Source organism: Motacilla alba, chromosome 12 (genome assembly GCF_015832195.1).
Source record: "Motacilla alba alba isolate MOTALB_02 chromosome 12, Motacilla_alba_V1.0_pri, whole genome shotgun sequence".
Taxonomy (NCBI): Eukaryota; Metazoa; Chordata; class Aves; order Passeriformes; family Motacillidae; genus Motacilla; species Motacilla alba.
Window position 1 is genome coordinate 11166739 of NC_052027.1, and position 23649 is coordinate 11190387.

Sequence of the window (23649 nt, forward strand, 5' to 3'; positions counted from 1 at the left end):
GTGCCTGGAGAGATAGTGGCACCCTGTGGTGACACTGGCTCATCACAGTGTGTCATCTGGGCCTTATGAGACAGCCCCACCTTAGCCAGGTCCTGGGCTGCCTTCCCTTAAGCCATAGAATCATTTGGGTTGGAAGACTGGACATTAGGAAAGAATTCTTCATTGGAACAGTGCTCAAGCATTGAACAGGCTTCCCAGTGAGGCGGTGGATTCACCATTCCTGAAAGTGTTCCCAAACCATGGAGATGTGGTGCTTAGAGACATGTTTTAGTGGTGGGCTTGGCAGGGCTGGATTAACGGCTGGACTCCATGACCTTGAGGATCTTTTCCAACCTTCATGGTTCTGTGATTCTGTGACCTCTAAGATCATCAAGCCCACGGTGGTCTCTAGAAACCTACAAGTGGGGGCATCTTGGGGGTGTCCCTGTGTCTGTTTCACTCTGAGCACCAGCCAGCTCCCTGCCATGTGTCACACAGAAGAGGCTGAGCCACTCTCCTATTTATATCATGATGCTCCTGCTTTGCTATATTAGTAGCAGCCTGAATCATGCCCCAGCTGGGCTCCTGGAAGATCCATTTCAGATTGTCAGCTGCCTCTTCAGTCACTTTTGCTTTGGTGTCTCCTGTTTCAGGGTCATTGTCTCACACCCGAGTCCCACAAAGAGCAGAAATAGCCTGATACTTAAACAGTGATCAGAAACCCTTCAGAGAATGCAGATCTCCAAAATCCAAACCACCTGCTGTTATGCAAGACCATGTGGCCTAGAAGGAAGCATTCCATCTCTTTGCCAAACATCAGCCCATTGCTTGTTTGTCTCTCTAAATTCCTCTTCCAGTCTCTATGGGACAGGTGCTATTCTTCAGTTCCTCTCACAAATGCCATTTGCTCGCTGCACTGAACAGCTGGAGAGACAGATGTGTCTGTTCTCCAGAACAGCTCTGATCAGTGCCCTGTTACTTCCAGCACATACAGGCTTGCATTAAAAAAACCCCAAACCAAAAAAAAAAAAACCAAACAACAACAAAAACGAAAAAAAAAACCCCAAAAAACCCCAAAACCCCCCCAAAAACCAACAAAAACAAAAAAAAACCTAAAACAAACAAACAAACCCCTCCCCTACAAAACCCCAAAATACCAGAACCTCCTTCCCACCTCTTGTAGTTTCAGCGACAATCAGAACAAAGATGATTGAACTGGGTCAGTGGCAAACCCGGTCAAGCAAGGCTTGATTTTAGCTGCCAAAGAGGCAACCGTGAGCACGGGAATGCACAGCGGGATCTCTGCCGTGTCTCGGGCTCCCGGGAGGAGCAGACCCCTCGAGCCCAGAGGGGGATGTTTGCCAAAGTCCGCCAGTGCCGCCCCCAGCCGCCCGAGCCCCCTTGCCCGGGGGTGGCCCGGGGTGGGCCTGGCTCCCGCCCCCGCTCATGCATATTCACAAGGAGGCGTGGCTTGCCCCGGGCTATTCATTATTCATGAGGTTTCGCGCGCTTTCGTGACCACGTGGTTCGGTTTTCGCGCGAATCCGCGGGGCAGGAAGCGGCGGTGATGGCGGTGAGTGGCCGTGCCGGGCCGTGCCGGGCCGGGGGAGCCGATCATTTGGGGTGCCACCCCCGCGGCTGCGGGCCCCGGTTCTCCCCGCTGCCGGGCACTTGGCGCTGCGGGGTCCAGAGAGGGTTTGGGGGTGGGGGGGACGCTGGGGGCGCGCCCGGCGGTGCTCCCGAAACGCCGGGGGAATTTTCCCGCGCCGCCGAGCAGAGAGCCGGGCCGGGGCACGATCGGGCCCTTTCCGTCCGCTCCGGCTGCGCTGCGAGGATGGATTTACCCCCGTATCTCCCGCCCTACCCCCATCCCCCCCATATGTCCATTGTCTTTTGCGAGGAGAGCTAAGTATTATAACTCACGGGTGACCCAGATACCCCCTTCTGAGGGCATCCCGCATGGCAGAGGCCCCTGGAGGCACTAACCCCCCCTCTCCTGCGGCCCCCTGCCCTCACCCTCCCTCCTGTCCCTGCAGGACTCCTCCGAGTCGCAGGCAGCGGTGACCAGCCCCGTGCGGAGCTCCCGCCGCGGCGATGCCTTCACGTCCAGCCCCGGTCGGGACCTGCCCCCCTTCGAGGATGAGTCCGAAGGGCTCCTGGGGACCGAGGGGCTCCCCGAAGAGGAGGAGGAAGGGGAAGAGCTTATTGGGGAAGGGATGGAAAGGTAAGAAGATCGTTGCGGGGGTTGTGTCCGGCGATGGGGTGCTGGGGATGTCAGTGCAGCCAGCGACACGGAGGGAGCTCTCAGGCCTTGTGGGATCCCTCTGCTGTGCTGGCAGCTGTGGCGAGGGGGCTGAAGAACTGCTGGGCAATGGAGAAAGGTCGGAGTATGATGTCATTTGAGTCCTGGGAGAACTGAGCAAAGTGCCACCCTGGTCCCGGCTGGGTAAACCAGGATGTGCCTGGATGTGTGATGTGCATTCAGCCCAACCCTTTGCTTCTGCAGGCATGAATTTTGATGTTGTTTCACTCGGCAGGGTCAGCAAATGGAACTTTACAAACATGAAGGCTTGAATGCTGGCATTCCTAACCGTGTGCTGGAGCCTTTTGCATTCTTAGCCGAGGTGCTGGAGCCCTTCGCATTCCTAGCCATGGTGCTGCAGCCCTTTACTGCAGGGCATCTTCCACTGGGAAGTGCCTTCCTGCTCAACACTCTTCTGTCCTGCTGCAGAACATCTGTCCTGACACCTGCCCAGCAGTAGCTGGAGAAGGGCTGCAGAATTGCTTTCCTGGCCTGATTCCCTGCTCTGTGTGTGTGCTAGGGATTACCGGCCCATCCCAGAGCTGGATGTGTACGAGGCAGAGGGCCTGGCCCTGGATGATGAGGATGTGGAGGAGCTGACTGCCAGCCAGAGGGAGGCTGCCGAGCGAGTGATGAGGCAGCGGGACCGCGAGCTGGAGCAGGGCATGGGCCGCATGAGGAGGGGGCTGCTCTACGGTAGGTGCAATGAGCTGTACCACCCTGGGTGATTGATAATGACCTCAGGGGAGCTGGGCTCTCCACTCAGGTTAGTAGGGAGGTCTCTAGAACTCCAGTGTGTCTGAGCTCTTAATGAAATCACTGGCTGTGGGCTTGGCTGGATTCCCCAGTGCAGGATCCCTTTCCTTTGGGTTTCCTGGGAGCTCATTTGGTGTCTTTCTGGTCACTGCTGAAACAAATTTAGGATCCTGGGCCTGTATTAAAGGGTTGGGATTCTACCAAGCTGTGCTGTAGAGTTTGTTGGTGTTGGTGCTCCTGTACAGACTTTTGTGGGCTGGATGGAAGGGCCTTCGATGCACTTTCAAGCTCATTCCTTGGTCAGTGCATTAATAGACTCGAATGTGTCCTGTTGCATACAAAGCTTCAAATTCACACCCTTAAATTCTTGGCTGTGTTGTGGAAAATGCAGGAGCAAGTCTAGAACTGGATTTAGGCTGGGCCTGGGATGTCTCTTGCTTTGTATCCCAGGCTGTGACCTCTTTACTTCCACAGCCTATGCCACCCCACTGTGACTAATGCATAGAGTGGGAATGGGAATCCCAGATCTTGAGCAGTTTTTCCTCCCACCCTTAGACAGTGACGATGAGGACGAAGACCGTCCTGCCCGGAAGAGGCGGCTGGCGGAGCGGGCTGCTGAAGGCATGGAGGAGGAGGATGAGGACATGATTGAGAGCATTGAGAATCTGGAGGACATGAAAGGGCACTCTGTGAGGGAGTGGGTTTCCATGGCAGCGCCCCGGCTTGAGATCTATCACCGTTTCAAGAACTTCCTGAAGACCCATGTGGATGACCATGGGCACAATGTCTTCAAGGAGAGGATCAGTGACATGTGCAAAGGTAGGGCTGGGTCACTGGAGGCTCTCTCTTTCTTTATGTGGGTCACAATACTTTGGGGTGATCCAGTATAGAGGTGGATATTTTGCTGCCTGCCCTCTTTGTTCCAGACGTTGAATCAGCACTTTAAGAAAGCCTGATGCTGATGGAGATAAATGAATAATGGAAACATGTCTAGTGTCTTCTTTGATTCTGGCTGACTAATTAGAAGGCCCCTGGCGTCTGCTCCTCATTAATATTCATTTTGTAGAAATGCTAGCAGAAGAATATGTGGGGCAGCAGACAGTGGTCTGCAAGTTTGTGATCTGAAGGAGACAACAATTGCTTGCTGTCTGCACCAGTTACTTTCTCACACTGGAAACTGCATTATCCAGCAAGGGGACACAAATAGACCTTGTGACTTTGGAAACTGTGTCAGTGTTGTAGCCTTGTATTCTGACTAGTCGCTGCCAGAAGAAACGGTCATTAAGGCTGTCATTGATGAGTTTTAAAAGCAGAAATTGTCACATCTAGGAACAGCTCATGTAGCTGTACTTGTTGTATTTCTTCTTTATATTGAGCAGGAGCTTGAGCAGTGGAACAGGATCAATTTTGTAAAGCTAGGAAATAAAAGGCATTTGTCTCATCCATTTCCACAAACATAAGACACAGGAGGTTTTTTGCCAACCATTCAGCACGCATAATGTCTCTCCTATTAATTCTGTTTCCTGGAGGTCTCTGAGAGAATTGTATATTGGGCTGAGGCTTTTGAATTTCAGAAGCAGTGAGCTTGGGAAGTATCTGTGCAAAACTGGAGAGGAACAATCACAAGCTTGGTACTGAAAGAATTTGTTAGAGAAACAAATTTAAAAGAGTTTTCCACTCATTTTTAAATTGTTAATCTTCAAATTGTTAATCTCTAAACTTCAGGGAAGGTACAGAGATCTGTTAACTGCAGCCTGCAAAATACAGGCTTGTATGTTCTGGCTGTCCTTTGCAAACTCCTTGAGGAATGAACAGGCTGAAATTACAATTCACCCCATCTTTTTCTTAAGAGAACAGAGAGAGTCTGGTGGTGAACTACGAGGATCTGGCAGCCCAGGAGCATGTCCTTGCTTACTTTCTGCCTGAGGCCCCAGCAGAGATGCTGAAGATCTTTGATGAAGCAGCCAAGGAAGTGGTGCTGGCCATGTACCCCAAGTATGATCGCATTGCTCAGGAGATCCATGTCCGTATCTCCCACCTCCCTCTGGTGGAGGAGCTGCGGTCACTCAGGTAAGAGCAGAACTTGCAGCAGTGGCTGTGGGGCTTGCATAAGGCTTTGGGGTGCTCAGGACTTACCTGTGAGCTAAACCTCTGGGTAAGTCTAACAGGATAGCACAGGGTAAAATCATACTAAGGATGTACTTTCCGCATGCCTGAGGTAAACTTGTGCCTTGCAGCAAGAGTATTTCTGGAGGGTGTTTTGCCTTCTGATGCCTGTAGGCACCCAGCACATCTCTGTCTTTCCTCAGGCAGCTGCACTTGAATCAGTTGATCCGGACCAGTGGAGTGGTGACAAGTTGCACAGGGGTCCTGCCTCAGCTCAGCATGGTCAAATACAACTGCAGCAAGTGCAACTTCATCCTAGGACCCTTTTTCCAGTCACAGAACCAGGAGGTGAAACCCGGTTCCTGTCCGGAGTGTCAGTCCCTTGGCCCGTTTGAAATCAACATGGAAGAGGTAAGAGACTGTGTGCTTGCCTGGGGGAGAGTGGCTGCTCATCCTGCTCCACTGCCTGTTCCTCACAGCCCTGCTTGGCTCCCACCCTTTGAACAGCTTGCTGTGACTAGAAAGGTCTTCTGCTATATCCAGGGGGCTGTGAAGATAGGTCTGTTTGAGCTCTTGACATGAATGACTCAGTTCACCGACCAAAAGTAATTTATTGCCACACTGTAGGTGTTTGGATTGAATCTTTTGCCACAATCATCTTTGTGGTACACAGTTACTTATTCCTATTTTAGAAATGCAGACACATGCTGTCCAGATCTCCTTCCAGCTTAGGTCAGTCTGTCCTGATCTGTCAGCTAAGGAAACCAGAGAGCAAAATCGTTGATGTGGAGCTTCTGACTTTCATTCTTTGCTTTGAAACCTTTAACCATCCCAAGTGAAGCATTCTTCTCCCAGGAACTGGTGCAGGATTTAGGTGGACAAACACTGTGGAGGCTAAGACACAGTGGTGAGATGTAGCAAAGTGCTTTCCTGTCCCCACTGCTGTCTATCACAGCCTGGAATTGCTCCTCACAACCTCCATCCTCCCATGTCCATATTTTTCTAACTGAAGTCTTGGAATGGCCCTTCTCTCTGAGGTGCCTGTGAAGAGCCATGCTGGTGCCTGCTGGACTAGCTGTGGGTGACTTTGGTTTTGTTGCTGCAGACAGTGTATCAGAACTACCAGCGCATCAAGATCCAGGAGAGCCCTGGGAAGGTGGCTGCGGGCAGGCTGCCCCGCTCCAAGGATGCCATTCTCCTCGCTGACCTGGTGGACAGCTGCAAGCCGGGAGATGAGATTGTGAGTACATTGTTCAAGTCTCAGGAGAGCACAGGGTGTTTTTAAATTCTGACAGTGACATCGTGGGAACATCCGTAGGGGTGTGGGGTGTGGGGCTGGTTCTCCTCAGATGCATTTGAGCCTTACTTTAGAAAGGAGAAGGGGCTGTTTTGTACTGTGCAGGCACTGACAGAGCATTTCCTGCTTTTCAGGAGCTGACAGGGATCTACCACAACAACTATGATGGCTCCTTGAACACTGCCAATGGCTTCCCAGTGTTTGCAACTGTGATCCTGGCCAACCACATCGCCAAGAAGGACAACAAGCTGGCTGTTGGGGAGCTGACTGATGAAGATGTGAAAGTGATTGTGGGTCTGTCCAAGGATGAGCAAATCGGGGAGAAGGTAGGTCAGCCTCAGACATCCCTTCTTTTCCTGTTGATAGCTTGCCATCACCTGGCAGCTGGATCAGAAGGTGCTGAAATGGGTCAGCTGGCCAAACAGTGGTTAAAGGAGCCCAGAAATTCCAGTTCTTTCTGAAAGGTCTTCTGTAGCTCTCAGACAGCTGTTGATGAGAGTCAGTTATAGGAGGGAAGTAAATAAGGAACCTCCCTTGTACCTTTGGAGGTAAAATTTTCTGCCTCTCCCTTTTCTTCTCTGAGCCTTCTGCATCACAACAGGGCTAGAAGACAGGTGAGAGACACTCAGACAGTGCTTATATGTGATGAGTTTTCTCTCTCTGTGTTTTAAAAGCCAAGTGGCAGAAGTGTTCTGTGAGGCCAGTGACTGCATCTCCAGTCCCCTAAAGGGGATATTATTGCTTGGCTTGAGTTGCGGTAGAGATTTTAAGATTTTAGCTTTCTTCCTCAATATGCTAAGACCTGAATCCAGTACTTTCCCGAACAAGCTCCTGAACTGGTGCATGTTCAACCTCACTTGGGTCAGATTTAATTTCTGTAATGGGGGACTTTGCTCCATTGCCTTGGCTGTGCTGTTGTTGCAGTGACTGCTGTTGCAGAGGATGCAGCAGCTTCAGTTGGGCCATGAGTAGTCTCCAGCATCAGGGTGTTTTCAGAATACCCTTGAGAAAATAAGCCAGTTGTTTGTAATACTTGACTATGAAAACACTCATGTGTAGCATAACCCATTTGACTACTGTCATGTGCAGGGAGTAAGCCTCTGATCAAGGTCCCCAGCTTTACAAGAGCTGATAACAGGCACTGTGGTGTGCCTTGTGTAGAACAGAGTTGTGGAGGCAGTGGAGCAGCTTCCAGCACCAGACTATTTAGTCTGCCATGCCCCAAGAGCACCATTTTTGTGAAACCCTCACACTCTGGATGATAAAGCACTCTTTGGAGACAGCAAATCTTAAGAGTAGCATTAGATATGGCACCTTGCTGATGTCCATGCAAGATTCTGTTCAGAATGGGAACTAGTATTCCCTGGACAACTCCTGATTTCTCTTTCAGATTTTTGCCAGCATTGCCCCATCTATTTATGGACATGAAGATATCAAGAGGGGATTGGCTTTAGCTCTCTTTGGCGGCGAGCCCAAAAACCCAGGTGAGTGTCACTTGTGTCCTTTGGTCCTGCCTCACTCGGGGAGGGCAAAGGGACTGGGGTTTGTCTGTGCCATTACAACAAGAGCAGTTAGAGTTGTCTGTGTGGCTTGGTAACAGACAAGGTGTAGCAGACTGAGGGATATCTGTGATTGAGCTGGCTCTTTTATCACGCTGAAAACTCAGGTGTGACAGTAGAAATGCTATGACTGAAAACAACTCCTGCTGCAAACCCAGGCAAGTTTTTATCCCTCCTCTAGGAGGTCATGTTTAATGCTCCTTCAGAGGTTTGACCTTCTGGCACCCTGATTTGTTATCATCTCCTTAGAAGGATGTGTCAGCAAGGTTAGAAAGTCTTGTTTTGCAAAGATGACTGCCTCCAAACTGACTTTCTTTCCCCCTCAACTTTCCTGTAAACTGGTTGCTATGCCTGCTGCTTGCCCTCTCTTCAGCTTTGTGGTGCTCAGGGCAGGATTGCTGCCAAGCCATGCACTCTGTTGACACGTGGTTTTCCCATTGTTTTTGTAGGAGGAAAACACAAAGTTCGTGGTGACATCAACGTGCTTCTATGTGGAGACCCCGGTACTGCAAAATCACAGTTTCTTAAATATATAGAGAAGGTGTCAAGCAGAGCAATTTTCACCACTGGCCAGGGTGCTTCTGCTGTGGGCCTCACAGCCTACGTGCAGAGGCACCCAGTCAGCAAGGAGTGGACTTTGGAGGCAGGAGCCCTCGTGCTGGCTGACAGAGGTGTCTGCCTGATTGATGAATTTGACAAGGTGAGCCCAGCTTCATCTCTCTGTGAAGGATTAGCTGTGAAGTGACCAGCTGTACCTCTGTCCTCTATGGACACACTGTAACTCATGGTGACATCTCCCACATGACCCAAGTACCTGCAGTTTGCTTAGGCCCTTGCTGGTCCTTAGTGCAGTTTGCTGCCTTTTCAGAGCACCTGGAGCTGATTACCCTTGGTGTGTTTGGCAGTGGGGTACAGGCATAGTTTCACTCTAAATCATTCTTGCTTTCCTGTAGATGAATGATCAAGATAGGACCAGCATCCACGAAGCCATGGAACAGCAAAGCATTTCCATCTCCAAAGCAGGCATTGTCACATCCTTGCAAGCTCGCTGCACCATTGTTGCTGCTGCCAATCCCATAGGTAAGTGCTGAGAGACTACAGGACCATCTCAGGCTCTCAGCATAAGTCCACGGTCATGAGAGCTGTGGCACAGCTTCCCTTCCCTCTGCCTGGTTCCTTCAAGTCTGGAGTAGAGATCAAGCAAGTAGGAAAGTCTTCAGTAACATACTGGAGGTCTGTCCTTCCTCCAGAGCTCCAGCCTTGGAGCCAGTTTGACCTGGATTCTGTGTGACCCAGGTGGGCGGTATGACCCGTCGCTGACGTTCTCGGAGAACGTGGACCTGACAGAGCCCATCATCTCTCGATTCGATATCCTGTGCGTGGTGAGAGACACGGTGGACTCAGTGCAGGTAGGGGCTGTGCCAGGAACCTGAGCGTGTGCTGGGCCTCAGTGCTGCTGTTGGCATGCTCAGCTGCAGCTGCCCACTGAGTTTTTTCTGTCCACTGAGTGTGCTCAGTGTCTGTTGGTGCTCTGCTCTCTTGTAGGATGAAATGCTTGCCCGGTTTGTTGTTGGCAGCCATGTCAAGCACCACCCAGGCAACAAGGAGGCAGTGAATGGGGACACCAACGAGGTCATCCTTCCCAACACCTACGGGGTTGAACCCATTCCTCAAGAGATCCTGAGGAAATACATTGTCTATGCCAAAGAGAAGGTCCACCCTAAACTCAACCAGATGGACCAGGACAAGGTTGCCAGGATGTACAGTGACCTCAGGAAGGAGTCTATGGTGAGAATACTGAGGAAAGGAGGGAAGAACTGTATGTATCTAGACTGCAAATCAGCCTGAGACTGTTCCAGCATATGTTGACGCATTCTTGCCATTCCCATCACAAAAGTCTGTGCCACTGTTCTGTGAGAGACAGGCAGATCCTGCAGTGTCTGCTGAACAGATGATTCTTCATCTAAGTGCAGAGTCTCGCCTGTTGATGATGTGTGGACTGATGGACAGGACACATGTACAGTGCCTGCCACAGCAAAGTCCTTTAGTTGTCACCCAGTCTGGCAGGCCCACAGGAGATGTTTGCATTCACTCAGATCCTCCACATGCTCCTGGTACATTACAGGGTACCATTATCTGTAGAAATGCCCCTCTCTTTTGTCTGTGGGATGTCTCAGGCTCATTTCATGTTCTCCAAGTGAAAGAGGAATTTGTTGAAGTGTGAGGGAGGTTTTTTTGGAGCTTGGAAAAACTAAACCTGTTTCGATTGACTTTTGTTTCTTTAACTCCTAAAATTTGCTGGAGGAAACTGGATTGCTAATCTTGGAAAGGCCCTAAACAGTGTCACAAAGTGACCCCCAGCATCCCCTTGTACTGTGCTGAATTCAGATGAGCAGGGAAGCTGTGCCAGGCTGTGTGGCCGTGCCAGCAGGTGGCAGAGCCTCCTTAGCCTGAGTCACCCTCAGAGGTGCAGAGAGCTCCCTGCAGTGCGAAAGGAGCTGGCTCCTGGCCCAGAAGGCACCTGTCTTGTACCCTCCAGTGATGTGTTGCCTCCTCCCCTAGGCCACGGGCAGCATCCCCATCACGGTGCGGCACATCGAGTCCATGATCCGCATGGCCGAGGCGCACGCCCGGATGCACCTGCGCGATTACGTGGTGGAGGACGATGTCAACATGGCCATCAGGGTGATGCTGGAGAGCTTCATCGACACGCAGAAGTTCAGCGTCATGCGGAGCATGCGCAAGGTGGGCACCGGCTGGGCCGGGGCTGCGGCTGCGCCCTGGGGCCCACGGGTTCAGCTGCAGCTCCTTGCGCTGCCCTGGCTGTGGGAAGAGACTTCCTGCTCTGCAGGGCTCTGTCCTGTGGAGACAGGTGCTGAGCCTGTGTCACTGGAGTACTGTACTGTGGGTCTGAAGTGTCGAGGAATTTCCCTGTCTGACCATCCAGGAGCCACTCTGGCAGTCACACTGGCACCATCTGGGACCATGGCCACTTCACAGCTACACACATCACACTCACAGTCAGACAAGGTTTCCTTACCAGCTTGACCCCAGGTTTTCCCATAGCAAAGTCTCAAGCATCTGGATACTAAAATAATTTAATATCTGGATATTAAATAATTCAATAAAATAATTAAATATTATTAATAAACATTAATATTATATAATATTAATATTAAATAATTATTAATTGAATAATGAATATCTGGATATTAAAATAATTTAATCATTGTGCAATAACAGCAGCTCAACCTGGGTGCCTTTGAGGAGGGACCCCAAACAAGGCACTGTTCCATGACTGCCCCTCATTAGTGTGTGGTGAAGCAATGGCTTTGTTGGGTCTGAGAAGGAAGTGTACCTCGAGCTTCTGAGTCAAAAGCACTGCCATGTCTATTCTTTTTTGACACCTTTGCTGCTATTTTGGCACAGGGCACCTGCTGCTGCTGCTGCCAGGTGATCAAGGCAAGCAGGCAGTTTGTTTCTTCACGTTTTTATTGGGCTCTCAGGGTACAGTTAGCCACAGGACAGCACTCACTGTGGGTTAGCGTGCAGTCTGCCCTGTTCTCTGAGTAGCAGGGGCTGGCTCTGAACAGCTCTTGGCTGGCTGCACGCTGGCATTTATCCACTGTTGAGTGTCTGCCCTCTGTCTGGACGACTCGTGGCCTCTCTCTTTGGCCTCAAACAGCCAGCCAAGTATGAGCGTCTGCTGGGGAGGCACGGGGCAGTCCAGGTTAAAGGAAACTGCTCTGTGCCTTGCCCAGGGCCAGCCCTCCCATGGCTGTTCCCTGTGGGCAGCACAGCTCCACTGCAGTGCACTGTTAGCCCCCCAAGAGGCACCAGCACCCCTACAGAGATTCCAGATGGGAATAAAAGCAGCCAGCAGAGGAGTTGTGGCTGTCAGAGGGCTGCCACTGCATGTGCAGGTGGCAGCTTGGCAAGGCCATAGTCACTTGAGATACACTAAGGGCACAGGTGACAGCGGTGTCATTTGGTCCCCTGTGTGCTCTGTGGCAGGAGGGGCTGGCTGGTGCTGGGCACTGCAGTGTGTCAGCGTTCTGATCCTCATGGCTCATCTCATCCTCCCTCCTAGACTTTCTCCCGCTACCTTTCATTCAAGCGCGACAACAACGAGCTGCTGCTGTTCATCCTGAAGCAGCTGATTGCAGAGCAGGTGATGTACCAGAGAAACCGCTACGGAGCCCAGCAGGACACCATAGAAGTCCCTGAGAAGGACCTGGTGGACAAGGTATGGGCTTATAACCAGCTGCCTCTGGGACTGGTTCATGCTCTCTCTGCAGCCTCAGAACCAGAGGCGTTCTGAGACTTCTGACTTCCCTTCCTGCATTATGATACCCTAAAAAAGACTAGTGTTAATCAATATAACCCAGCATCAGGATTGTCTCCTCTGCATCTGCTCCTCTTGTTTGGAAGTTATGTATTCTTCCCTCTCTGTTCTCATACACCCCCATAAAGCTTTGGGGTTGGAATGGTAAATCCTTATGCAGGTGAATGAGAACTCAAGTTCTCTGGCATCTGCATTTGAAGAAGCAAAAAGCAGAGAAATCTATGTGTATGAACTTTTCCAATCCCTCCTGAGGCTAGCTTGCATCATCCTTAATGCATCTTCATCCTCGTCCAAATGTTGCACTTCTGACTTGGCCTTTCTGTGCAAAATAGTGACTTTGCTTGGCACTAAAGCAGTGTGGTTTAGTGCTTTTCTGCTCTTTGCATCAGATGTGCAGAGTAACTACTTCCAAAGCTGCAGCTTGGTGTTGTCAGGGTGACCACCCCCAGTCAGATGTGTCCCTTGCAAAACTCTCCTGCTGGATGAGGTTTTGGGGAGTTTTGGATAGGAGTTACATTCTGTCTTTGGTGGAAGTAAAAGGACAAGCTGAGAGCAGGCAGATGCTGAGCCAGCATCCTCTCTTGGCTCAGCTCAGCACTTGCAATGCTCCTTCCTCCTGACCTGCAGTCTCCCCTGCTACTGCAGCTCTGGTTCCTGCTGAGCAGAGCAGAGATTGCTGACTGTCAAATTTTATGCAGCCTCTGCTGTGGAAAACTACATGGTTCTTGGTTTGATTAAATAAACATTTACCTCTCCTCTCTTCCTCCTCCCAGGCTCGGCAGATCAACATCCACAACCTCTCTGCCTTCTATGACAGTGAAGTGTTCAAGATGAACAGGTTCAGCAGGGATGTGAAGAGGAAGCTGATTGTCCAGCAGTTCTGAGGCTGAGCAGAGCCTGCCACATGCTCCTGTGAGATGAGACCTCCATCTTCCAGCCCTCCAGGATGCTACAGAGATCCTCAGCCAGAGGGACTAGGCTGCACATCCTCTTGCTTGCTTTGTGCCTTATGGATTAAGGGAGTGCTGAGCTGCTGAACACCTTGTGAATAGAACAGAATTAAGTAGTTAAATGCCCTGTCAAGTCTGTTTAGCAACTTTGTTCACTATTTTGCCTTGTAGCTAAGCACAGCAGGGAGAGAATTGCTGGCCATCTACATGACATGTTTTCTGTTTGTTTGTCACTAGTTGTTACGGGCTCCTCTGCAGGAGGGACCAAGTGGGAGCATTTGGAAAGCATTATCCATCCCCCTTGGATTGCAAGCACCCTCAGGGATTCTCTGTTCCCATCTCTGGTGACTGTACAGCCTGATGGGTGATAATTGAAACTGCTTTAAACTCTCCATGAACCATCCAGCCTCCGCTCCAGGCCTTTGTGCCTGACACTTGACATTTCCCCAGGTGCCCACATGGGTTGAACTTGTGCTTGATTTCTGCAGGGGAGGAGAGGGGAGGCAGAGGAAGATAAGAAATGAAACAAAACATAGCTCTTTCTGGTCTTAATGATGATCTGTTTGGGCACTGAATACTCCTGCACTACCTGCTGGGGAGTCTCCAGAATCCAGAGTGGAGAGGTTTCCCTTGCCTTAGTGGATGTTATCTCTGTGTAGCTGTCAGCAGGTATGAATTTATAGCTGAATCCATGTGCTACCTTTGACACCTGAACTGAACACCCTCTCTCACACCCATTTGTTGAGGGTGGAGTTCCCATGGTGCTGGTTTTGGGCATGGCAGTGGAGGAGGCCTGAGCTGGATGTGTTCAGAGGGGACAAGATGGGCTCAGTGTTCACATGCAGTTTTCTTAATATGTGTGTTTTAAATACATTTGTTTTTCAATATTTCTGCATTTCCTCTTTTGGTAACTCCTGCCACCAAGAGTGGAAGTAAGAGCTTAAGTGAGCAACCTGGATGCTGCATGAACTGCTCAGCAGTTTGTGGGGTTAGGTTTGGGTACAATCACATCTCATATTTGCTCTTCAGGTTAATAGGGAGGGCCAGTGCTGGCTGTCAGCTCTAGCTGAGACATCTATGGACTGACAGCAGGACACACTTGCCCTGGACCATGCTGTGAATGCTGCCTTTCCCACCCAGGCCCTGCCTGCAGTGGTTCCTTCCCTGTCTTTTCTGTTTATGTTTGTATCTCATTGTGACTGTCCCATCACAGTATTTCCCACCTCTCTTCCTTTCACACACTTGGGTTAGACAGCCTTGATCTCCTGCCTTGGCTGCCACTTGGATTCCAATCTGGAAGAAGCAGTAACCCCTCTGCAGGACACAGCTGAGCTCTGCAGTGAATGTGCTTTTTCCTGGCTGGAGCTGTGGGACCTTACTGCATCTCCAGCCTGAGTGCAGGAGAATTTGGGAGCTGGCTGCTGCAGTTGTGTGCTGGCCAAGCAGAGGTGTCCCTGGCTGTCAGCACTGACCCCTGGGGTTTGTCACAGTGATGTGTGTGTGTGTGTGTGTCCTCCCAGCCAGGGGCCAGCAGTGCTTGAGCCCTGCTGGGGGCTGAGCACATGACTCTCAGCCTCAAACTGGCTCTGTGGTTGCCTCCTCTGTCTGCCAGCTCCCTCCTGTGTATTTGTTTAACTGTTTTGGCTGGTTTTTTTCCCTTCCTACTGGGTCTCTGTCTACCAGGGCTTTCTGCAGACAGCCCATAGAGACACTTGCTGGTATTCCTTCCCTGCCTGAGCAAGCCTTTGCCCCTGAATGTGAGCCTGGATCAGGTCTGGGTTGGGGATGCTCAAGCTGCTGTGTGCCTGCGCCTGCCTGGTGAGGTCCAGTGTGGTTCCTCAGGGACACAGCTGTTGGCACCTTTCATCTTAATGCCAGAGGCCACAGAGACTGTCCCTGGGGACAGCAACTGCAAGTGCTTGCACACTGCCCAGCTCTGTGGGAACCCGCATACCTTGTTGGGGAATGTCCTGGCCCTGAGAGAGCAAAACCAGAAATAACAAGAGATGAAACAAGCATGTCAAGCAAACTGGTGTGTTTGTGTCAATGAATGTTGGGTGCAGGAGGGGGAAGAGGCTTTGTGTCGTACTAGAGAAATATAAAATGCTTCCTAAACCCTTGCAAGTTTGTGAAGCCTCTGCTATGCCTGTAGTGACCTGCAGTTAAATAGGTGGCCAAACATGTCGCTGCAAACCACGAGAGATACACAGGAGTGGGGCAGGACTCCTGATTTTCCCAAGTCTTTGCCCTACTGTTGGACCGAGCTGTTAGGCACCATTCAGTTTTGTCCTACAGCTTTTTCCTGCCTCCTGTGCTCTGGTCCCACCTCACTTGGCACGTGAAGTGAGCAGTGGCAGCCAGAGAGATGCCATTGTTGGAGTCAGTTGTTTGTCATTTTGCTCACTCTGCCTCCCATATCTTCAGCACAAAGGCAGAGTGCCCTCCCACCATTGTGTTGCCAGCATCCAGCAGCGCAATGTATTCTTGCAGCTGCGCCCTCACTACTGCTGGCATCAGCTGCTCACTGGAGTGTTAATGCCAGTCTGAAGGCATGTTCCTCCTCTCACGGCCACTGAGCTTTCCAGGTTCCCTGGAGCAAGCTTTGCCTGTTGACAGCATCAGGTGTCTGGTCTGGATAAGGGTGCAGATGGGTGAAAACATGCTGCTCTAAGCAGGGATGCCTTGCCAGCAGCCATGTTCCTGCTGAAGGTAGTGAGGATTTGGCTGCAGGGCTCTGGAGCTCAGCAAGCCAAGCCCCACTCATGGAATGAGGAGTTGCTCCCCTGACAACCTTGAGTTTAGCCAAGCTTGTGCACTTGGCTTCTTGCTGCTGTGATTCAAAGTGCACAGTGCCCCGGGCAGCCTGGGGCAAAGGCAAGAATCTGGGGGAGGTGAGGTCTGTTCACAGCAGGCTATGCCTGGGCTCACATGGAGGATAATCAAGGTGCTCCCTGTAAAGGAGAGAGGGCTTTATGGAGACAAGTGGTGTCCCTTCTTGTGATCATCTTCCCCTTGGGACTGTGGTTGTTGGCAAAGGCTGGGTCAGTCTGGCTTGAAAGAGCATCTGGATTTGAAAAAGGCATGATGGGCCAGATCCTGATGCAGTTCAATCTGAACATGCTGTGTGCAAACTCCTGAGAGAGCAGCAGGGCTCTCTGCATCTCATAATAAACTGACTTGAGCTGAGCATGGAACAAACACACACAGAGGCACACAAACAGTGCACCTGTTGGGGCTGTATGAGCAAGTGCCTGCAGATACCAGCTAATCAATCAGCATCTGTGAGCTGGGAAAAAGGGAAAGACAGAGCTTGCAGGAAAGGGCTTTTAGTTTGTTCTAGCAGGGTTTAGCTTATGCCTTTATTGTGATCATAAACCAACACACTACATCTGCAAGTCACGGGCTCATCCAGTGTGCCAGTGGTTGTTTCTGAGTTTGCCTGTCCAATGGCAGATGCCCCTTGAACAGGTGAGAGTCGACATTCTGTAATGTGTGTTTTTCCCCAAATTAATGCCAAAGCCTCTTGGAAAAATTAGCATATCCATCATTTCTGGGCCAGCGGTGTTTCACTTTCTCCCATGCCAGACCTTGGCTGGAACCTTCTCTGTCCATCTCCACTGTTTATTAAAGAGCTGTCTGGAAACTGGGTGACAAGAACTTGCAGTGTAACAGTGCTCAGGATGCAGCAGTTGTGTTGGTTAGTGCCATCTTCCCATCCTAGTGCAGTCCAGCCAGGAGGGCTGTTCAGGTGCTTACAGCTCTGCCTTTGTTGACCTCAACTCACCTGAATTCCAGCTCGTGAAGACAGTATGGAAATATGTTACAGCAGGTGTGGATCCACAGATACAGGTGAGTCACTGCAAACAGCTACATCTACTGTGCTGCAGCAGGGATGCACTCTGAACTTCCTAGTATTTTTCCATCTCCTGAAATACTTTTCTACTTAACAAAGCAGAGCCAAAATTGGATCAGGCTTCTGCTGTATTTTGCATCTATTATGCAGTTCTTGCTGCCATCACTGATTTAATGTCTCCATTATCATGGAGCACTGGTCTGCCAAGGATTCCAGCCATCCAGCATGCCCCTCGGCCTCTACTAAACATTTGTGAGCAGCCTTAAGGGGCTGCTGAGCTCAGCATTTTTACAGCAAAAGCACCTTGGAAGAGCTTGTGCTCCCTTCTGCTCATTTTGCAAGTCACTTCTCTCTAAAGGAGAGGTAAGGCTGTTGGGGGAACCCAGAGGAAGTGCCAAGTTTCTTCTCTGGGTGATCTAGTGCTCAGGGAGATCTGACAGTAACTGTCCTGTCTAAAAGATGCTGAAGAGCTTCAGTCCCACCAAATCCCACAGAAACACATATGTAGGAGTACCATTAGAGCCTATGAGTCAGTGACTGGCTCTCCTCAGAGGCAAGAGTTACCAGCCCTTTTCGGGTACAGGCTGATCCCTCCACTCTGAAAATACATACCCACATTCCAGCTTAGTCAGCAATTAAAATAGTTTTTCTGAAGATGACATTAGCCTTTTCAGTTTAGTAAGAAAAGTTACAAACCACCTCTGGGTTCTACCCAGTGAAGATACTTTGCCCATTAAAAGATAGGAACTCCCCCTCACCTTCTTAAGTCACTGTTCATGGAGAGAGTTTTATGTCTGGGCTCTGAGGCTACTAACAAGCCTTAATTGCCCTGACCAGGCTCTCCAGGGCCTCTATCCACATCTATGCCCTGGTGCTCTATTTAAGCTCAGCCTGGGGCTTATGTGAACTTTGAGGGGGGAAAATATGGGTATATGTCTCCCTGTGCCTGCTCCAAGTACCTATTGCTTTGGGCTGTGCTCCACAGACTGCCTTCCTGATCTTGGTCATCTTCTACTATGGAACTGCCAAGTGATTCCTGGATGATGGCTGCCATCAGCAGACCTTGACTCTGACCTAGGCACTGGCTGCTTTGGTGTTGGTCTGGCTTCATCACTGTGAGCTTCTCTGGGGATCTGGACTTCTGGTTGAATCTGGGTCTCATCTCTGAGCTGCTCATCTGTCTTGGGTACTGGGGAGGCTGTCCTGCTGGCTGCTGTGCTCAGCTCCCTGCTGTGTGCTCCTCAAACCTGGTACAATGAGGATTTGACAGTAACTTCTTCAGGCTCTGGTCATATCTCTAGAACAGGCAGAGCTAAGACTAAACCTCCTGTGCCTTGTCATCAACCCCTGGGCTTTATCTTGCTTGTCCTTCTGCCCTAGCTAAAAGCTTTAGAAGATCTGAGGCTTGCTGCCCTCATGACATCTTCATTTCTGCAGATTTTTCATCCCTTCCAGAAAGGAATTTGTTTACTGTCTGAGTTGATAAGCTCACCATAGAGATAAAGGGGTTCTCTAATCTGTAGAGAGGTCCAGATTAAATTATGTGAATGGCCCTAAACAGACGTACTCCTTTCTCCTTCCTGGCTGGAGGCGCAGAAGTCACCACTTGTGTAAATGGAGGGCTGTGACCATCCCTCTGCACACCAGCTGTGACAGAGCAGTGTGACCTGGGTGCCATTGCCCTCAAGTGAGGAGCCCTGTCCCCTGGGCTGTGAGGAAACCTGTGTGAGATTTCAGCAGGAGAGCTGTCTGCCTCCTTGCCCCAGGTGACTCTGTTAAAGGTTATTCTGGCCCCTTAATCAAATTCAATAGAGCTCTGTTTTGCTCTGCCCTCTAAGAATCCGCTGAGGTTTGCTGTCAGAGTGGCTGTTAGTGCAGCAATCAGCTCCACTTCAGTGAGGAGAGAAACGCGAACCTTTAGGGGTGGGAGGCAGCAGGGGCATGTGGAAACGGGGAAGTAAAGCACAACTTGTGCTTGTTCTGCCCTGCCCTGCACACCAGGGATGGGAAAGAAGCAGGGCTGGCAGCAGCACTGTGTCCCAGGTGGGCAGTGTGCTGTCCCTTAAGGGGAACAAACTGATGCAGAGATGAAGAAAGTCTCAAACTGATAGAGAAAATCTTGTTGGGGCTCTAAACAGAGCAGAATCTCTTCTCTCCTAATTACAGCCTATTCTGGAAGGCATCAGTTGCTCCACGTCTCTCCTCTTGAAGTGTTTGTTATAGATCTTCCCCAGCAGGATTTTGGATGAGAGCAGGACCTGTGTGTTTTGCCCAGAGAATGGCTGCATGCCTGGGCTATGCAGGAATAGAGCAGGTACCCGCCCCTGCTTGGTACAGTCAAAAGGTTTCATGGTGTCCCAGAATTAAAAAGGCTAAGTCAGCAAATGAGCTTATACAAAGCTTTTCAGAGGCTCTGAAGTAAATTCACATATTCTGGAAAAAGGGAGAGGTTAAATCTTTCCTTGTGCCTAAGGAAGGAAGGGCTGGACAGGGCAGGGAATTTTCCTTTTCTGGAGGGATGAGATGCCAAGAGGCTGTATAGTTGATAGAAGATTGTGTTAAATTGCATGGTGTGCCACAAGCCCGCTGTGTCACCCAGCCTCTGCCCCAAAGAGCAGGCAATCAAGGTAATGGGAAAGGCCCATTTTTTCCTTCTGATCTAAGAATGGGCACAGATCACCTTTTGTTGCCCTGACAATTGTCAGTGGGCAAAGAAAGAAGGGTTAAACCCTTCTCCTGATGCTAGTGACATATTGCATTTTGTAACACTGCCAGAACTTAACATCTGACTGTTTATTTGTTTTGCTTATTGTTTACTTTCCTGCTCTGCTGAGCACAGGCAATAGATCACTTTCACCTTTGCAGATGAACTCAGTTTTGCTGTATTTAGGAGAATAAAACATCTCACCAGCATATTTCAAGTTAATGAGTTGCTGCTTGTTTTTTTTTCATATGGAGTTTCAAAATAAGTTAAATTTCTCTTGAGATTAGACTTTGTGGTTAGTTTCTTTTTTAATTGACAAGTCTTAGTCACCAAATTCTTTCCCTTAGCTATCACCTCGTTCCTCTACCTCAGTAGTATTTGTTTGCAGGCATTTTGGAACAAAATGTGACCCTTACACTGAAATGGGAAAGCTGGCTGAATTTCCTGAAGGCAAAAGCCGTTACAGTAACTCACAGGGGGAGACAGCAGAAGGATTTTCAGTTTTGCCAGCCTAAAATACACACTTGCTTTCTGATTCTGCCTAACAGACGTAACTGTGAAATTGAACAATTTTGGGGAAGAAGAGAAAAGCACAGATAATGGTAATACCAAGAAAAATTTCTGAACAGCTTTGAAGCAGCTATAAAAAAAGCATTTAGTGCAATTGTAAAGCCTCTTTTACCAGTGCTCTGAACATCGTATGAGAATATACCCCAGGTAGGGAGGCTGGAGGGAGATCAAATGAGAAATGACAAGCCTTTGACTATAAAGCTGTCAATGCCTCAGAAGAGAGCCAAGCCAGCTGCACCTATTCCAGGGAGTGTGAAATGGAGATGCAGGGGCTGTGCTGGTTGAAGTTGGTGCTGCTTTTTAAAGAGAGCTGGTGCTGCCCATCTCTGCTGGCTGTTTTCTGCTCCACTGGCAGCGCTGACCTGGCTGATCGATGTTGCCACTAATTTTATTTAATTTTCTTGCCTGAGATGTATCTTCTCCTTTCATACTCCCCCTTTGTTGCTCAGTCTGAGATTGATGTATAATGTCAAAATAAATCCAGGGAGCGCCATGAGCTTCTGAGATCTGGGAGCTGGATGTGGCAGGGTCAGGAGATCTGAAAGGCTTTTAGTTACCCACTTGTAGTAAGCCACCTGCATGCAAAGACAGCCAAATTACCAGCAACAAAGTGAAAAATGACAAGAGCATTCATTAAATGCCATGCCTGGGCTAGAATCTCAGTGCACTAAAGTGTTTTTATCTCATCTAATGGGTAAGGACAGCTCGGTAGTTCCTGCTGCATTTCCTGCTTGGTGGGGGCTGGGGGCTGCATTGATTCTGGGATAAAAAGGACTTTCAGAGCCCTGGATGGATGTGGTCTAAAAGATGCCAAAAGCAAGTGCTTTGGTCCAAGCCTGTCAGCTTTGCCGTGCCAGGCTGGGGAAGGGGTGCAGCCAGTCTGTTACCTGCCCTGGTCGTGCTGGGGAAGTTGCAGCACTGGAGCAGATGATGGAAAGAAAGAGCTGGCAAAAACAGGCTAGCAACTGCACAAATGGGTGACGTGTCCCTGGGCCAGCCTGCTAGGAGCTGCTAAGGTCAGTATCAATAATAGCAAGTACCCTCAGGTGGCTGTTTGATTCATTACAGAGTTCAGCAGGTTATGCCACACTGACACCTTTCTTTCTTTAGTTGTTGAAAAACAGCAAGTTCATGACAGAAAAAAAAATACCATCAATTTTTCTTTTGGGAGATTCACTCTTCAAACAACAACAAAAAATAAATGTATTACAGAGAAATAAAGACTCTGGGGTGTTTTTAATGAACACTTACTTAAGGAATAAGAATGCTTGAATTTAAAATCCTGATCACCCTCAGACCTATGTCCTGCTGTCTCAGTGACATGCTGGGTGGGAGAGGCAGAGTACCAGGCACACAGTACCCTGCAAGCATGAAGACATTTGGTGAGGCCATGACAGTACAGCTGTTTCCTCAGTTGGAACTTGCAGTGTTGGATTTTAGCATCCCCTGCCCTCCTAGAATGTGTGATGAGAAAGTTGTTTTGAAACCAAAGAGAATGGTTCCTAGCCACTGCTGAGGAAAACCTGAAAACATGAGCTGAGTGCCTAGTGAGAAGGGACCGCAATGCTTTTGGGTCCTTTGGTTTGGAGTCATATTATATTTGTGGCCTTGAACCAAGAGTTGCACAGCTTTTCTGGGGAGCCACAGGCTGCAGGCCTGCAGGAGGGGAGTGGGATGGCTGTACTTCATCCAGCTGGCAAGAGGGGTTGAAGTGCAGGGAGCTGGCACGTGCTCCCTCACAACTGCTGTGGTATTGCAGGAGCTCTTGAGCCCTATTTCTGGACACCTGTCTGACAAAGCCCTCGCTTGAGTCATTTACTGTAATGTTGTGCCCTGAGGCCGCTAAGGATGTGTTTAATTTGAAATTTAGTGTAATTGGAGCAGTTGGTCTTGCTGCTGTAATAATGATTTTCGGCAGGATATTCAGCATGTTCCTTTGCTGTGCTATCCACCACAACTGCTGCAAGAGCTACAAACCCAAGAACTGCTGCAATACATATTATTTTTTAATAGAGCACACAGCAGTTTGCACAGAAGGGCATGAAAAAGGGGACATCAGCTGAATTAGTAGCAATGTGACAGTCTCGGCTATGGTGGTGACACACCATGGGATGGTTTTCCCAGCAGATGTCAAAGCAGCTGTCCCTGCTAGGGCAGAGGCTCCAACACAGACCCAGCTTCAGAAAACAGATGCAACACCCCAAGCCTCAGGATGCAGTGAGTGATAAAGGAGCCAACAAGAAGAGATGCTCTGCTGGATCTCCTACTAAGCATCGATGAGAGGCTTGTTGGGGCTGTGAAGGTCAAAGGCAGCCTTGGCTGCAGTGACCTTGAAACGGTGGAGTTCAGGATCCCAACAAAAAACTGGGAAGAGCTGTATACCTGCATATCTTTATCTGGCTGATAAACCAGAGGATCAAGCTTCCATCCAGAGGGACCTTGACAGGCTGGAGAAGTGGGCTGACAGGAACCTCCTGCAGTCCAGCAAGGCTTTCAAAGGGCTGCACCTGGGGAGGAACAATCTCATGCACCAAAATATGCTGGAGCCACCCACCTGGGAACCAGCTTGGTAGGAAAGGACCTGGAGGTTGTGGCAACACCAAATAAAATGTGAGCCAGAGATGTGCCTTTACCATACCGGTACTGATGGTATCCAGGGCCACATTTCCTTCCAGTGGTGCCCAGTGACACGGCCAGAGGCAATGGGCACAAACTGAAAGACTGGAGGTTCCTTCAGACCATCAGGAAAGACATTTCACTGTGAGGGTGAGCAGTGGCATAAGTTGTCCAGAGAAGGTGTGGGGTCTCCAACCTCGGGGATACTCAAAAGCCATCTATCTGGTCATGGTCCTAGGAAACTGGCTGTAGGTGACCCACCTGACCAGGGGCTCGGACCAGATGGCCTCCAGAGGTGGGGAAATTAATTTGACCAGCGGGAGAAGTTTTCCAGGTGATGAAGTGAGGTGGGAGCTGAGGGGTGAGGGAGAAGCGGTGGCTCCGTTAGCCGCGGACAGCTAAAGAAAGCTCAGCAGGCGGATGCGGAGGGTCTCTGGTTTGGGGGCCGTCGCTGCCCCGCTGTTGCGGCTGACAGGGCTCAGCCCTCCCGGGGGCTCTGCCCTGCCGGGGGCTCTGCCCTGCCGGGGGCTCTGTCCCTGCCGCCGGCGGGGGCTGATCACCCGCGCCCGGCGCAAGCAGCCGCGCCGCCGGCACTCGTTGTGGGCACCGGGG

At 50.1% G+C, this 23649-nt stretch overlaps 1 protein-coding gene across 1 annotated transcript; it reads left to right on the forward strand.

Moving 5' to 3' along the window:
* Window positions 1-1447: 1447 nt before the first annotated feature.
* MCM2 (minichromosome maintenance complex component 2) lies at window positions 1448-14181 on the forward strand. Its single transcript, XM_038148776.1, has 16 exons — window positions 1448-1552; window positions 2016-2203; window positions 2802-2977; window positions 3593-3856; window positions 4888-5107; window positions 5347-5554; window positions 6249-6383; window positions 6575-6766; window positions 7831-7924; window positions 8449-8699; window positions 8953-9079; window positions 9296-9408; window positions 9545-9787; window positions 10562-10744; window positions 12090-12245; window positions 13118-14181. Exons 1-16 carry the CDS (start codon window positions 1547-1549, stop codon window positions 13226-13228), a joined length of 2667 nt encoding a protein of 888 aa, XP_038004704.1. The 5' UTR covers window positions 1448-1546; the 3' UTR covers window positions 13229-14181.
* The last annotated feature ends 9468 nt before the right edge of the window (window positions 14182-23649 follow it).

What these genes read in the sequence shown, in the direction of transcription:
- MCM2 (XM_038148776.1), top strand. An exon ending in TGATTGATGAATTTGACAAG is followed by an intron (nt 8,700 to 8,952) that starts GTGAGCCCAGCT and finishes GCTTTCCTGTAG; the next exon opens with ATGAATGATCAAGATAGGAC. An exon ending in AGAAGGACCTGGTGGACAAG is followed by an intron (nt 12,246 to 13,117) that starts GTATGGGCTTAT and finishes TCCTCCTCCCAG; the next exon opens with GCTCGGCAGATCAACATCCA.